At 44.8% G+C, this 16,923-nt stretch overlaps 2 protein-coding genes across 2 annotated transcripts in view; both read left to right on the top strand.

Annotated features, from left to right (window-relative positions):
- The first annotated feature begins 505 nt into the window (after positions 1-505).
- DNAJC22 (DnaJ heat shock protein family (Hsp40) member C22) lies at positions 506-3,383 on the top strand. Its single transcript, XM_032645178.1, is given in 5 exon segments — positions 506-942; positions 944-1,265; positions 1,267-1,389; positions 2,939-2,999; positions 3,002-3,383. Coding segments are annotated over 5 exon segments (1,017 nt in total). The 5' UTR covers positions 506-541; the 3' UTR covers positions 3,112-3,383.
- A 12,588-nt stretch (positions 3,384-15,971) lies between these two features.
- The window catches only part of SPATS2 (spermatogenesis associated serine rich 2), a 136,841-nt gene continuing 135,889 nt past the window's right edge, over positions 15,972-16,923 (top strand). The window contains 1 exon segment of the mRNA XM_032645176.1: positions 15,972-16,291. The gene's annotated coding sequence lies outside the window, so the exon portion shown is untranslated.

The following is a 16,923-nucleotide window of genomic DNA, read 5'->3' as shown; positions in this document are numbered from 1 at the left end:
GGCAGCCACAGTCGGAGCTGGGGCCGGGTGGAGCGGGCTCTGTGGCAGGGGACTTTTAAAATGTGTAGGAACTTTCGGGGACATTGTATTCACTCCGATTCATTCCACCTCGCCCCCCGCAACCCGCTGACCAGGAGGTCAGTGGTCTGAGGGAAGGTCTGAAATTTAAGCTTCTGCTTTTTATTGTCCGTGTGCTGAGTTCTCAGTTACTCAACTGAAAGCATTTCAAACATTCTTCTCCCCTAAATTTGGAGTCACTGTGGCTGTAAAACACAGAGATGAGGTGCTAGACCTAAGGGTATGGGAGAACCACAATTTCAGGGAAACTCAGGAAGATCTGGACTTGACTAATATTGGAAGGAGAAATGGTTATTGTGTGGGGACCTGGATATAATCTTATGACTGCTTTTTTCCATGTCTTAGGGTCTAAGGATAACTCTGGACCCGTGACTGCCATGATTCTCACAGATGATCCCAGATTTTGGCATTCTGAGCAAAGGCAGGTGCCACTGGACTTGTTCTGAGACCCTTCTCCTAGAGGATGGCCACAGGGCTCCTGATGACCTATGCCCTCTGGGCTGTAGGGGGCCTTGCTGGGCTCCATCACCTGTACCTTGGGTGGGACAGCCACGCACAGCTCTGGATGCCCCTGGGGGGCGGTGGGGGGGGGGGAAGGGATGGCCTAGGCTGGCTCTGGGAATTCTGGAAGCTCCCGAGCTTTGTTGCTCCGGCCAACAGACCCCAGCGGCAGAGGCAGAGTTCAGGAGGGGGGACACACCCTTTGAGTCCCATTCACTTTGCTGCCCAGATGATAGTGGGCATTTATTTTGGCCTTGTGGCTCTCATTAGCCTCTCCTTCATGGGCAGCTTCTATATTGTGGGCCTCCCACTGGCAGTTGGCTTAGGGGTTTTGCTGATGGCTGCTGTTGGTAACCAGACCTCAGAACACTCTAGGAGCAGCGTTTCGTACTTCCTTTATTTTCTATGGCCACCTCATAGCCATCCTGCCCATCAGCTTGGCTTCTGGCATCACAGCCCAGAAGCATCGCCTCTACAAAGCTTCAGTTGGGTCAGAGATGCTCAGTGTGAGGCTCTACTGCCTGGGCTTGGCTTACCTTGCTTTCACATGCCCGCTAGCATACAGTGCCCTCTGCAACACGGCTGCCACCCTTAGCTATGTGGCAGAGACCCTTGGCTCCTTCTTCAGTTGGTTCAGCTTCTTCCCCCTCCGTGGGCACCTGATGGAGTCTGTCCTCCTTCTGCCTTAACTGGGTCTGGAAGCTGCTGGTGGGAGATCATGGCTTCAGCAGCGGCTACTTCCAAGAGTGGTAAAAGCTCTATGAGTTTGTTCACAGTTTTCAGGATTAGAAGTGTCAGTTGGCTTACCAGGTAAGTTTTCTTCCCTCTCATTCCTGTCTGGAATGGCTCCGGAAGTGAGGCTAAGTCTTTTTTGAAAATATAAATTTATTTATTTACTTTTGGCTGCCTTGGGTCTTCGTTGCTGTGTGCGGGCTTTCTTTAGTTGCGGCGAGCAGGGGCTACTCTTCGTTGCGGTGCGTGGGCTCCTCATTGCAGTGGCTTCTCTTGCTGCGGAGCATGGGCTCTAGGCTTGTAGGCTCAGTAGTTGTGGCGCCCGGGCTTAGTTGCTCCGCGGCATGTGGGATCTTCCCAGACCAGTGCTCGAACCCGTGTCCCCTGCATTGGCAGGCGGATTCTTAACCACTGTGCCACCAGGGAAGCCCTAGGCTAAGCCTTATTTTATTTTATTCATTTTGGGCTGTGTTGGGTCTTCGTTGCTGCATGCGGGCTCTCTCTAGTTGTGGTGAGCAGGGGCTACTCTTGTTGCAGAGCATGGGCTCTAAGCACGCCTGCTCCAGTAATTGCAGCTTGTGGGCTCTAGAGCACAGGCTCAGTAGTTGTGGCACATGGGCTCAGCCGCTCCATGGCATGTGGGATCTTCCCAGACCAGGGCTCGAACCCATGTCCCCTGCATTGGCAGGTGGATTCTTAACCACTGTGCCACCAGGGAAGTCCCTAGGCTAAGCCTTATTGGAGCAGGTACCCGTAATGTGGACGTACTGTTTTCATGTCTGCTGGGTCAGCCCCTGGAAGGGTGTCCTGGCTTCTTTGGGCTTCTGTGTGCAATAGGTGTAGGTTCAGAGGCTCTAACAGGGAGTGGGGAAAGATACATGTATATTATTTACTTTTTATTGAGGTATAACATATATAGAGTACGATAATTTTATATAGATACCTATGTAACCACCACTCCAATGAAGGTATGGAATATTTCTAGCACTAAGAAGGTTCGCTCATACCCCTTCCCAATCTATCCTCCTTTCCTGGGAAAAAACCTCTATTCTGACTTCTATTACCATAGATTAGTTTTGCCTATTCTTGGGCTTCATATAAATGGAATCACTCAGTGTGTACTCTTTTGTGTCTGAGTTCTTTCATTCAACATTATGTTTGTGAGATTTATTCATACTGTTGCATGGGATTATAAACTGTTTGTTTTCATTGTTGTATAGTATCCCATTGTATGAATATACCACAGTTTATCTATCCACTTTTGTCAGTGAACATTTGGGTGGTTTCCAGTTTGGAACTGTTCTGAATAAAGCTGTTATAAACATTCTTGTACATGTCTTTGGTGGACATATATGCTTATTTCTCTTGCAAGGAGGAGATCTTGTCAGGGATGCCAAGTTCCAGGTTGGAAATTGAGCATCTGTGATTAAAAGCGAATCCTGGTTCTTGCCATGAGATCCAGAGGTTGTCCATGTTTCAAAAGGCTGGAATTCTAATCTGAGGTTCTGTGCCTTTCCCACCAGCAAGTGGAAGCCAATTCCAGCCTGATTTAGGAAGGGAGCAAGGAGAGGCTCAGGAGCCCTGACAACTTATGAGGTTCTAATTTGTTAGCTTGTGTCTCCCTAAGGTTTTGGGTCTCTCAGAGGGGGCAACAAATGAAGAAATACATTGCAGATACCTGGAGCTCGTGGAGACCACAATTGGCACCAGGTGGAGGAAGCTCAGAGGCACTTTCTGGAGATCCAGGCTGTGTATGAAGTCCTGAGTCAGCCCAGGAAGCCAAGGGGATCCTGCAGGTGAGAAGAAACTTCCCTTTGAGGATGGACTCTTCCTGGCACAGCTGAGCAGCTTGTCCCAGCCCAGCTTTGCCCACATGAGGCATCCCAACAGTGTTTAAGAAGCTGTCACTTGCAGTGGAGATGAGAAAACCTTAAAGGGGTGAGAAAGCTTTTGTGGTAGAAGAATGTATTTATGTTTTGAATTTCTGAATTCTTGGCTATCGTATTCCTGATTATTTTTTCTTAAAATGAGATAATGCAATGAAAGACATATTATAAAACCAATAAAATATCTTTTAGAGTCTATACCACATTATTTCACCCCTGGAACATTGATGGATGATGGAGGAAGTTTACTTAACAATTTTTTTTTTAAATGTGCAAAGCACTGAGTTAGGTGATTGAAGAAAAATATAAGGGTTCTAATACTTCACAAGGTGTCCTGTGACAAGAGGGATTTGATCTATTCTGTGGGCTACCAAGGGGTAAGACTGGGGTTAAATTTCAAAATTTCAGAAAAATATTTAAATTCCATTTATAGGAGAACTTTCTAGGAGCTATACTTTTCCCAAGAAGGAACAAGCTGCTGGAGGGTAGGGGTAGGGTGTAATCCCCTATCACAGACTCTTCTGCTTGGTGTATTGTGGAAAGCCCTCAAACTTTACACAGGTGGTTAGACTGGCTGAATTGTCAGGTCTTCCTGAAACTTGGGATTTGATTCTGAGCTACACACCTTGCTCCCTCGTTGTTTACAGTCCATTGGGGGATAATAACACAGGTACACAGATATCAAAGTCTGCCCCATTCAGTGTTCTGAACTGTGTCCTAAGAGGTGTGAATAGAATGCATTAGAAAATTGCAGAAGGAACAGATGACACTTTTATGGGGACTCATGGGAAAATTCATGATTTTATATCTCATATGGCTTTATGCGGACTTTGGGGAAACTCTAGGGAACCAATAACTTGAGCATCTCAAAGGGGCCTTATTTAATTCCCAAGTGTGGAAGGAACAGCCCAGGATGCTTCAGTTTGCAGAGGAAGACTGGAGACCAGGAACGTGATGTTAAAATTATGTACACTTACTCCAGCTTTCTTGCTTTTCTTTATTTGTGTGTACAGCACTCAGTCCTTTTCTTTTTTCTGGTAGTTAACTCTGAGTGGTATATGTATTCTTTTTAAATTTTATTTTATTTGTTTATTTATTGGCTGCGTTGGGTCTTCGTTGCTGTGCGTGGGCTTTCTCTAGTTGTGGCAAGCGGGGGCTACTCTTCGTTGTGGTGTGCAGGCGTCTCATTGCGGTGGCTTCTCTTGTTCAGGAGCACGCACTCTAGGCGCGTGGGCTTCAGTAGTTGTGGCACGCGGCTCAGTAGTTGTGGCTCACAGGTTCTAGAGCGCAGGCTCAGTAGCTGTGGCGCACGGGCTTAGTTGCTCTGCGGCATGTGGGATCTTCCCAGACCAGGGCTCGAACCCGTGTCCCCTACCTTGGCAGGCGCCACCAGGGAAGCCCTGGCATATGTATTCTTAAAAAGTAAAATTATTTTGGATAGTTTTCCCTACTGATTAAAAAAAAAATGGTCAGATCAATTGAGAGGAATGAAATTTGTAGATGTGTTTTTCTGCATCCATATATAAAAAAAAAATTGCCAATGAATTTATATACCATGATTTTAAGACCAAATTAGGGACTTCCCTGGAGGTCCAGTGATTAGGACCCCGCACTCCCGATGCAGGGGGCCCTGGTTTGATCCCTGACCCGGGAGCTAGATCCTGCATGCCGCAATCCAGGTGCAGCCAAAAAAAAAAAATAACAAACCAAATTAACTTTCACACTTTTTTTTTTACTATTAATTTACTCAAATGTTTCATCATATCAAGTTATTTTTGGTTTTTTGTCAGTATTTTTAAATTGAAGTATAGTTAATTTACAATGTCACACCTTTTTAAAGTTGTCAGAAATTGATATACATTTCCTTTGAAGAACATAATTTGTCAAATTATCATGTGACATTTTCATAGGCTATTAATTACTAATTTATTGACATGTTATGTAGTACTACATCTGCAAAATGTAGATATATTAAAAACAGTCTATAAGGAAAAAGAAACAAAAGAGTGATTGAGGTTTTACTTGATTTGGAAAATTATTTTACTGTTCTCAGATTTTCTTACGAGTTTTTGTTATAAAAATATATTTTAATTTATTCAAACAGGAACTATTGATGAGCAGTTTCTATTTTTCCAACATGAGCAACGCTACAATAAATATCTTTAAATATGTGTATTGGTGCTTTTTGTTTTTCTAAGGCTAGATTCCAATAAGTGATAATGCAGGGTCAAACAGAATGTGTGCTTTAAATTTTGATTGATACTGTATCAGGTTACTTTTGGAAAAGACTGTAAACATCTACACTTCCACCAGCAGTACAAGTGGCCCGTTCTTTGTAACCGGTATGGACTGTTATCTTTCTTTTAATTTTTTGCCAACATGATGGGTGAGAAATAGTATCTGATGACTTCAGTTTGCCTTTCCCTGACTCCAAGTAAAGTTCAGCATCTTTTCAAATGTTTATTGGGCCATTGCATTTCCTCTTCAGTGAATTGCCTGATAATTTCATCTACCTTTTTTTTTTTTTTAAATTGTGTTCCTGTTTGTCTCTGTGAAATCTATTTTCTTGGTATCCTTGCTTGTTAGGAACCTTAGCCCTTCATCGTATGTGTTGGAGATATTTTCCCCCAGTGTATGGATGGTCTTTTGACTTTAAGCTTGGGTTTTAGAGTCAGGAGGATTAGGATTAGGATTTGAATCTGGTTCCATGATTTTTTAGCTCTGTGATCTTGGGTTTCTTTAGCCACTTAGAGCCTTAGTTTCCTCTAAAATTGAGATAATAGTACATACTTTTTTTAAAGAGTTGCTGTAATATAGAAGCTAGCACATGTAGAGTAAGCAAATATAACTAGTAGTTCGCTTTCAAACTCTTTTCAGCCTATGTAAGGAAATACATAGTGCTTGAGTGTCTAGTGAGTTACTGGTATAGAATGAAGGTTCTACCTGTAAGGATGAATTTTCCTAGAGTGTATTAGTGTATTTTGTATTAAAAAAAGTTCCTCTTGGCTTCCTGTAAATCTGTGTATGAATGCTTGCAAATAATAGTTAGAAAGAAATAAATAGGAATGATGGATTGTATTGTGATGGTAGGGTTACAAGTGTTCCCCTCCCCTTCTCTAGACTCTCTTGTTTTATAATTAAGAAAATTCCAGGACTTCCATGGTGGTCCAGTGGTTAAGACTCTGCGCTTCCACTGCAGGGGGCACGGTTCGATCCTGGTCGGGGAGCTAAGATCCCAAATGCCTCACGGTGCAGCAAAAAAAAAAAAGAAATTTCCAGTCTTTCTTAGCTGTTTATGGGGAACCAGGGAAGTGGTTTGGGTTTGGTCATTTTCAGACTATCATTTTAAAATGGGGCGGAGCTCCTCTGGGCCAGTGATTATAGCAGAAGGCCTCAGAATGCAACAACTCTGAGGGTAAGATGAATTTAATGGGAGGGAGATGGGGAACTGCTTGTAAGATGGCCCTTTTTACCTGCAGATTCTCCTTGCAGAATTCTTGTCATCCTTTGACAGATTCATTTCAATTAGGGAGGCTGTTCCCTGACATCTGGAGTCTCAGTCCTTCTATGCCGAAAAGCAGGGGTATTTATAGTTTATGAAACGCTGCAGCATAGGTCTGCTGCCCAACTCTTACCCCCATTGGTCACTTCAGTGTGGATTGGTATGAAGCTTTCCATAGGAGAGAGTTTGTGGGTGTGGGCTGGATTACTACGTAAGAAGTGAGAAAGAGGTTAAAGAATGTTTACCTCTTAGTAGGAAAGACTGATTAAACCATCTTTGGATTTCATCTTCCCTCTTGTCCTGGCCTGTGAGCAGGTACTGAAATTGAGTGCTTCCCAGGATTAGGCTACCTACCCACCCCCAGAGGACATCTAGATGTTCATGTATCTAATAGCCAGTGGTGTAGCCCAGCCATTTTTTGAAAACAAAGAAATGGCACAAATCATATGAATTTAGAACTTCTGGAAGGAAATTCTGCTTTGCTACCAGCCCTAGAATATTATAATCACTAAGACTTTTCTGGAAATGTGCTTCCTAAAGGACTTGACATAGTGAAAATCAGCTGAAAGCAGAAATTCACTATAATATAATTATTTTTAAAAAACCAACTAAGATATTAGCAAGTGAGAGGTCTTCCTTATTCTCTACCTGGGTTGATGTAATGAAATCCAGTGATGCTGTACTCTCCCACTCCCACGAATGAAAAGTGTATAGACCCTTTAAAGAGTTGGAAGGGAACTGAGAAGGCCTCTACCCCAAGTACCTCTCCGTAGCAGGATCTTGAGAATAGCCTGCCTCAGAGATGACCAATTCTGGCTTTTGATTTAATTGGAAATCCCCTACCTGTCCCACCTTTTGGACATCCTTAACTGTTGTTCTTTTATTAGACTGAAATTTGCTTCCCTGAAATTTCTTTCTAGATCTGCCATCTCTCTCACTCTCTCTCTCTCTCTCTCTCTCTTCTTCTTATTATTATTATTTTGTAATTTGGTAGAAAGAGGATGGGTGGAGAAGTGACAAGGGGGAAAGTTTTGCTTCTGCCTCTTGCGTGAACAGCCTGCTGACTTCGGATGAGCCACTATACCACTCTGGGCCTCAGTTTTTTCCTTGTAAGGTGAGGAAATTGGACTTAGGTGACCTTTAAGATTGCTTTCCACACTGGATTCTGGGTTTCTAACTGTTCGGCTGAAGCTTGTGAGAAGTGGTTTGGTTTTTCATCTCTCTGCCCTCTTGTGGACACCGTCTTGGGAAGAAAATAAAATATCTAATTGCTCAAAGAACAATATAATGGTCAACCCCCCCTATCAAATATTCACCTGTATCGAACTGTCAGTTTTCATTTATTCATGATGTCTTTTAGTCCTCACCCATAAATGTACATATCATATCAAGAATATAATTTTATAGTTTTTTCTCCTCCCTGAATCATAAGCATTTATATATATTACTAGGAAGACTTCATATATATATACATATATATATATTTTACTGAGATATAATTCACATAACATAAAATTTACCCTTTGAAAGTAAAAAGTTAAGTGGTTTTTAGTATATTCATGAGGTTGTACAACCATCAACCTTAACTGCAGAATATTTTTACCACCCCAAAAAGAAACTCCATACATAGGGGCAATCATTCTCCATTCTCTCCTTGCCCTCATCCCCTGGCAACTATGAATCTACTTTCTGTCTCTATAGATTTGTCTATTCTAGACATTTTATATAAATGGAATCATAAATGTCTCCTTTTCTGTCTGGCTTCTTTCACTTAGCATAATATTTTCAGGATTCATCCATGTTGTAGTATGCATTATTATTAAATATTTTTAATTTTTTTCAAATAACATAATTATACTGAAATGCTGTATAATATTACCTTCTTGGGAGACATTTAAGCTATATATACACACAAATATACACACACACACACACATATATATATTTGTTGTTATAAAGAATGCTGCATCGATATTTTCATGCTTCTAATTCATCTAGTCTCCTGAACTATTTCAGAATAAATTCCCATGCGTGGGATTACTGGGTCAAAGGGTATGAACATTTTTATGACTGTTGTCAATATTGCTCTTAAATTGTGGTGCCCAGAACTAAATGCAATTCTCAGATGTGTTCAGACAGAACAGGGTACTGTGGAGCTATTAAGTTCTCAAGGTCTGGACAATATATCATCCTTTAAATCAAGCAGTCTAAGAATTTCTTAGCTTGTTTTTTGAGGGGGTGGTTTGCTCATGGGGCTTATAGCCAACTAAGGCCCTTAGGTCTTTTCCTAGGCTCTGTGTCTTCAAGCTGCGTTTGCACCTACTCTAGGACCTAGGAGGCTTTTGAGGACTCCCTGGATGGAATTTCTTTCTTTCTTTCTTTGTTTTCTTTTTTCTTTAAGAGTGGGTGGTCCTAATAAGCTAGCAGGAGGTCTAGGTTTACTGCAGTCTTAGCTGAGAACTGCAGATGGCGCCTGAAGGCTGTCACAAGGGTAAAATGTATACACTTTTTTTTAGAATCTGGTAGTGGTACCTCCTTAGTCGGTTCATTACCAGAGTTCAGTCCCTTCCTTTTGTTGGGAAGGTGAGAGAAACTGTGAAGTTGTCTTTGGGTGTTATTCAGGTCAAACTCCAAATGAAGTATGTTTTCTGGATGTCATTTGATCTCGCCAGAAACTCTGGTGAAATCTCATGTTAGAGCTTTGCTTGAACACAAATTTCATGCCAGTTCACACCCTGAGAAGCTGCTTTTTTGGTTTCTCTTCATGTTCCTTGCCATCTTTTTCTCTTAGTCATTCCAAGGGATTGAAACTTGTTCAACTAACTGGTTTTGTTTGTTTGTTTTGCTAAGATGGGTTTTGAACAACAAACGCAGAATATTTACATAGGGTTCCAGCTAAATGCGGTTTCATTTCTTTCTCTTTTTGGCTGTGTCGTGTCTTAGGTGCAGCACGTGGGATCTTCGTTGCTGCGCACAGGCGTCTCTCTAGTTGTGGCACGCAGGCTCTAGAGCATACAGGCTTAGTTGCCCCACGGCGTGTGGGATCTTAGTTCCCAGACCAGGGATAGAATCTGCGTTCCCTGCATTGGTAGGCAGATTCTTAACCACTGGACCACCAGGGAGGTTCCCCCCCCCCCCCCCCCCCCCGCCTTTTTTTTTTTAATGACTTTAGTCAAGGTCAATTTTTTTTGGTTAATATTTATTTATTTTATTTATTTATTTTCCTTACTTTTTTGGCTGCATTGGGTCTTAGTTGCAGCACGTGGGATCTTTGTTGAGGCATGCAGGATTTTTTGTTGCGGCACGCGGTCTCTTCGTTGTGGTGCTCAGGCTTCCCTCTAGTTGTGTTGTGTGGGTTTTCTCTCTCTAGTTGTGGCACGCAGGCTTCAGGGCGCATGGGCTCTGTAGTTTGCGGCACGCAGGCTCTCTCGTTGAGGCACTAGAGCTTAGTTGCCCTGGGACATGTGCGATCTTATCTCCCTGACCAGTGATCGAACCCGCGTCCTCTGCACTGGAAGGTGGATTCTTTACCACTGGACCACCAGGGAAGTCCCGAGGTTTCATTTCAATAGTTTGTTGCTTTCTTCATTTTCCTTTTCCTTTTCTTCCCAATTCTCTTCTTTCTCTCCACCTCTCATCCATCTGCTTACTTGCAAACTATTATAACTTTCAGCAAGACCTTGGATTTTCTGGATTTAAACCTCAGTGATAAGTTTCAATAGAATAGAGAAGTGCCCTATGTGGGAAAGTTGGAAGGGAATGATTTTAACCCATTCTGGCCAGACCTTAGGTCCATTTCTGGGCTAAGAAGCGTTGTGGGGAACATTCTCTGCTGCGCAGTGACTAAATTAGCATGAGAGCCTGGCTTCCAAGCATCACTTAAAGGGGCATTTTCCTTACCATCAGGAGGTCAGGCACCTTTCAAATGATTTAGTATCAGGAAAGGAATGGGAAGGGTATAGAGGAAATATAGATGTCTTCTATTCATATATTTCCCAATCACAGATCTGAGGACCAGTGAGGCTCATGTTACTCCCCAACCTCTCCTTCCTACCCATAACCACCAGTTTGGACTTGGCTTCTGTTGCTACTTTCTCGTTTTCATTCCTGGGGTCCACAACAGAGAGTGTAAGTTTACTGCTTTTCTGTGTAATTTGGGTTGGAAAGCACTCGCTCATTTTATATTAAGTGACTGGGAACTCTGCCTCTTAGCAGGTGATTTTTCTTGTACATCCAAGAGACTGATCATTTCAGACCCATCTCCCTTCAAACTCTAATTCTTTTCCAGCAGTGTGTTTTTTGTTCTCATGTTTATGTCTTTGCTGCTGTCACTCTTCTTTTCTATAATCCTTTTTCCCCTCTGCTAATCCAAATCTTTACACTTCTTTTATGATCCAGCTTAAGGTTTATCCCTAAATGATGCCTTTGCTGATTAAGTCCATCTCCAGTAATCTTTCCTCCTTGAATTTCTTCTGCAGTCTTGTCCAGTTTGTACCATTCTATCAAGCGTTTTCTTACATGTTGCCATATAATCATTCTCTATCTGACATTTTTAAGTCTTGTCTCCTTGACTATACCAAAGGCCCTTGACAGCAGGACTGTCTTCTCTCAATGCAAATAACAGGACATTTACTAAGTATGGTAAATTGCTACTTAAGGGAGTCCAGGTTTTTTGAGCATGAGCCACCCGTTTCTTTGCTTGGCCTTGCAATAAACCTTTCCTCCAAAAACCAAACAAACAAAACCCCCTGCTATTTAACAATTTAGAGCCTCGGTTTCCTCATTTGTTAAATGAGGACAATGATGCTTGCATCACAGGGTTGTTGAGACATTCAAATGAGATGTGTTGAGGGCACTTTATAAACCATAAAACATTTTACAGAGGGTGGCATTATCACTTTAAAAAGTGGTGATAGACCGTGTAAGTGAAAGAGCATGCCGAAATTCCATGCATGAACTTTCAGTAAAGCAGTATTAGTTGTATATCTCACACATAGAAACAAATTCAATTTCACATTTTTAATGAACCTGCAAGGCACTTTCACTGAACTGAGTGTTTCAAATCTGAGTTTTGGTTCTGACATTGCCCCTAATTTCATGATTTAACAATTCAACCTTTGACAATTTAAGGCCTTTTGCAGCTCTAAACATCTGATGCACAACTGAATTTGGGTATGTTACCCATGTCTTTGAACCTCAGTTTTGTTATCTATAAAATGGGAAATTACAACCTAATCAAACCCCCCCCCTTTTTTTTCTTTTTTTTTTTTTTGCGGTACGCGGGCCTCTCACTGTTGTGGCCTCTCCCGCTGTGGAGCACAGGCTCTGGACGCACAGGCTCAGCGGCCATGGCTCACGGGCCCAGCCGCTCCGCGGCATGTGGGATCTTCCCAGACCAGGTCACGAATCTGTGTCCCCTGCATCGGCAGGTGGACTCTCAACCACTGCGCCACCAGGGAAGCCCCAGGGAAGCCCCATCAAATCCCTTTAATAGAACTTTATAGAGTGGCTGTTCAAAGAAACATTAATCCTGCACAAAAAGTTTCCTTGGGGGAAAGCTGCACACTATATACTACATTCCCTTCAATATTTTTAAAAATTAATTTAAAATTAATTAATTATTATTATTTTTTGCTGCGTTGGGTCTTCGTTGCTGCACGCGGGCTTTCTCTAGTTGCAGCGAGCAGGAGCTACTCTTTGTTGCGGTGTGTGGGCTTCTCATTGAGGTGGCTTCTCTTGTTGCAGAGCACGGGCCCTAGGCCCGCAGGCTTCAGTAGTTGCGGCACGTGGACTCGGTAGTTGTGACTCTGGGCTCTAGAGCGCAGGCTCAGTAGCTGTGGCGCACAGGCTTAGGTGCTCTGTGGCATGTGGGATCTTCCCGGACCAGGGATCGAACCTGTGTCCACTGAATTGGCAGGCGGATTCTTAACCACTGCGCCACCAGGGAAGTCCCTCCCTTCAATATTAACAGTGCACATTATCATGTTAAATGCTCTGGGAAGTAAACCAATTTATTTTTATTTTACCCAGTATTTCCCAAACTTACTTGGACCTGGAATAGTTTTTTCAGATAACATCTATTCAGCATCCCATGAAACTAAATTTCTAAGACACACAGTGTGAACTGCCAACATCAATATTCTTAGGTATCAGAGGTAGTCCAAGCAAAGGGAAAAGTACACCCTTATGAGATATTCTCTGCTGGTCTTCATGCTCGTTGTGGTTTGCAGCTTCACCTTTAGTCAACAGAGACTTTAACTTCAGCCTCTTTTTTTTCCCTAATAAAAACATGGAATCTGACAATCCATCACTTCAGATACAAAATATCAACTCAAAGAAAAACATGATAAAAGTTCTGATCTCAAGAATCTATTTGAAAATATTTTAAATTAGGTCGTGTTAATTTCTGCAGAATATATCTGCCAAGGTGAGGACTGTGTCATGACTTACCTTTAGTTCTAATTTTGCCTCAGTCATTAGGTAACCTGGGATAAATCAATGCCCTTAAGCCAAACTAAGACACATGGATGTTATTTCTAATAAGTCTTCTGTTGTAATCCATAGCAGTTACTATAATCATTTCAAAAATTTGGTTGTTAATTGTGATTTCTTCAAAGTAGGTCACAGTATTATATGTTGAATTTATTACAGCATTTCTTTTCCTCCGATATAATTTATAGGCAGCTTTAAAACAATTTTTTTTTTTTTTTTGCAGTACGCGGGCCTCTCACTGCCGCGGCCTCTCCCGTTGCGGAGCACAGGCTCCGGACGCGCAGGCCCAGCAGCCATGGCCCACGGACCCAGCCGCTCCACAGCATGCGGGATCCTCCCAGACCGGGGCACGAACCCGCGTCCCCTGCATCGGCAGGCGGACTCCCAACCACTGCACCACCAGGGAAGTCCCCAATTTGCCACTATTTTAAATGCTCACTTTGTTTTATTGTGAAGTATAGCATATAAAATGGAAAATGTGTATGTAGTATAAAGAATAATGATAAAAATAATCTTTATAGCTCAGGTCAAAAAGGCATTTTTTTTTTAAAAAGGCATTTTTGAAACATTTGCTCAATGTCCTTTTAGAGAGGTTGAGTGCTGCATGGAGAAAGGGCGAAGGTGGACCATGATTGCAGTACCCCTCTTGCAAATTCCATTCAACAAAACATATGTTCTGTGTGACCCACCCTTCTTGGAGGGCCACTATTTCTTGAGTAAAATCCTTGTGAAGAGTCTACCCTTACTGTCAGTCCAGGGACTTAGCAAACTGTTCCTCTCAACAACACTCAGAACTCTCTCTTTGAGGAGATATGATTCCATCTCATTCGATTTCCAGTGATGTTTTGACAGCCCTTATAGATCTGACCTAGGCATGTTCCTTTATCCACCTCCCTTCTCTCTGAGTGGCATATCCACATACAAAAATTCTCTCCCATTAGATCAGGGACTCTCTTAGGAAAGGCGTTATGTCTTTCCTAATAGACTGTAAGGTTTCCAAAAGTGGGGATTTAATTTTCCTCCCAAAGAAGAAACTATTGGCTTGGCAAGCAGCATCAGGCCCTCTAATGAAGGCGTTTCCCAAGTGACTTTTGGTAGGTGAAACCAGTTATGGAATAAGATCTTGGATCCTATTGGTTCAGCCCCCATTCTTTAGTATGAAGTTTTCTATTAACCAGGGTAATATTATCCCATTCCTACACTGTATGGGAAGGAAGGAGAATTGTGGAATAATTAGTCACTCATTCCTCTTTGTTCCTATACTACTTTGCACTTTTCTGTTTCAATAGTAAGCAACACATGGTGTAGTGCCCTAACTAGTTGGATGACCTAGTCTTCTGTTTCTTTAGATCTGTAAATGATATATGGTTGTATTAGGTTAGGCATTATTAACCAGGGGCCAGTGGGCTCCAGAGGATTTTTGACCCTTCCACTCCATGCGAGGTTAAAAACCAAAGGACCAGATGACTTCGTAGAGATGTACTAGTACTGCAACTCCAACAACAAACCTGTGGAAACCAAAACTACATTGTGACTGTGGTGTCTGTACACACTCATAAATACTCTCTGGCTTGTTGTTGGTGCCTGTCCAGAGCCCCTTATGCTTTGGCTTCAAAAGATAAGAACATGGGGACAGATTCTGATTAACCTTTTCACTGCTGATTGTCTAAATGCCCAGCCTCTAGCCACTCCCAACAGATCGCTGACCAGTTGGCAGTGGGGTGAGTGCTTCATACATGGAGGACACTGGCTGGAAAGGCGCGCAGATATTAGAGATGGTTCTGGCCCCGCCCGGGGTGCTTGGGAATCTAACCACGAAGACAGAAGAGTATTTAACAGAAAGATTCGGGCAATGTGACCACAGCCGCGTAGGGGGATGCAGACAACTTAGTATGCCAGAAAACCGACGCAGAAATGGACTTGAGCAGTGTGCCTGGCGGACTAGGCTGAGAACCCTCAAGTTACTCCCGAATTTATCTTGTGCCGGGCCTGGGAGGCGCATCCTCCCGCCACCACTCCGCATCTGCCTCTATGGATTCCCAGGAGGCTGAGCGGCCGCGAAGTCCGGACGTCCGGGCGTTTCCCGCAGCTGGTGGCTCTGAAATGGACTTTTGGAGTAAAACTTAGGTCGGGAAGGAGGCAAAGTGGAAAATTGGTGTTAAGTCGTCGGGGCGGAGTCGTGGTGCCGAAATGGACAGCAGCCTGGGAGACAGAATCCCGACCGGGACCTAGTGAGAAAAGCCCCTCAGCAAGGTTCCCCTTCAGGCGTCTGCCTTCGGCAACCTCCGGGAGAGTTTCGGCTCTTTCCGGCAGTTCCAGCTCGGGCCCTCCACTCCCAGCGCGCGCTGTCTCCCCACCCCACGCCGCCCAGCTCCTTCTGGGCACTGGCCATTCTGCACGCGGGCGCGAGCTCGTGTCCCACCCGTCCCCACTTCCATCTAGTTGGTTCCCGACCCACTCTTCTAACCCCTTCCCTTTGTCGTTCTTCCCAATCCCCGGCGACGCCTGCGCTCCCTGAACTCGGGTGCGCGATCTGGCGGGCGGTGCGAGGTGCAAGGGACCGGTCACGTTAGGAGCGGCAACCCGACAGACCGGAGGCGGCCTCCGGCCCCGCACCTCTCCGCGCGCAGATCCCTGCCTCGCGGGCCGCCTCGCGCCCAGGCCTCGCTCGCGCGCCCAGGCCTCGCTCGCGCGCCCGTTGGCTGCAATGGCCTCGAGCTCGGCGCGCCGGGGTCGCGCCGGCGCGAGCACGCGCCCTGTGCGCTGGCTGGTTGGCGCGCACGCGCCCGAGTGGGCTGCAGGGCGGGGCGAAGAGCTCGAGCTCCGGCGAGGTCGGTGTGGATCGGCTGGCCCTCCGGGCCTGAGCCGTGGCTGCGATTCCCAGCCCGCCGCCCGGCAGAGGAGGGAAGAGAGGAAAGGGGCGGTTGGGGCGGGGCGGCGTCCGGCTCCGGGAGAGCTGGGGGAGGAGCGCGGCGGCTACGGCGGCGGCTCTTGAAGAGGAGGAGGAGGCGGCGGGGGAGCTCCTTTCGTCTTCTCAGACCCGGGAGCGTCCCGGACGCAGAGCCGGAACTGGGGGACACGGCGACTGCGGGGGCCTGGGGTAGGTGAGGCTGAGGGTGTTGGGTGGAGGAGTTGGTGGGGGATGAAGCGGGGCACAGAGGTGCAGAGAGCGGGCTTGAGGGAAGGCACAGGGGGAGGGGGCAGTTGGTGGGGGTTGGGGTACCGAGAGGAGTGGGACGTGAACCCTTTGGAACCTGGAGTGCCCAGATGGTGAAAGGTTTCTGTGGTCAGTGTGGCGGGCCGAAGCACACGGGTCCGAGTTGGGGGGTTTCCGGAGGCATAGGCCAGGGAAACAATGGAGTGAGGGGGGACTCTGATGTGAGCGTGTGTGGGGTACTGGATTTTAAGAACCAACGAGAGATCGAAAGGGATGAAAGAATGGATCATTTGGCATGAGAAGTACAATGAACTGGGAATTCAACGGGGATGCGTAAGGTCATGTGCGTGGGTGTCCGACGTATTTAGGATTTGGGGGCAAAGTGGGATTTAAAAATAAGAGATAGGGGGGCATTCTTGGAATGGGGGAGCGGGAAACGGAACGGAAAATAAAGCAAAGTGGGGCAGAGACATAAAATATATGTGGTTTGGGCTTGAATTAAAGCAGAAGGATAAATCCAGTTAGAGAGTATAAGTTAGGTGGACTGGAGTGGCATTTTTCTCCTAATTCATCCA

Source organism: Phocoena sinus, chromosome 10 (genome assembly GCF_008692025.1).
Source record: "Phocoena sinus isolate mPhoSin1 chromosome 10, mPhoSin1.pri, whole genome shotgun sequence".
NCBI lineage: Eukaryota > Metazoa > Chordata > Mammalia > Artiodactyla > Phocoenidae > Phocoena > Phocoena sinus.
This window is presented reverse-complemented; position numbering and strand designations above follow the sequence as displayed.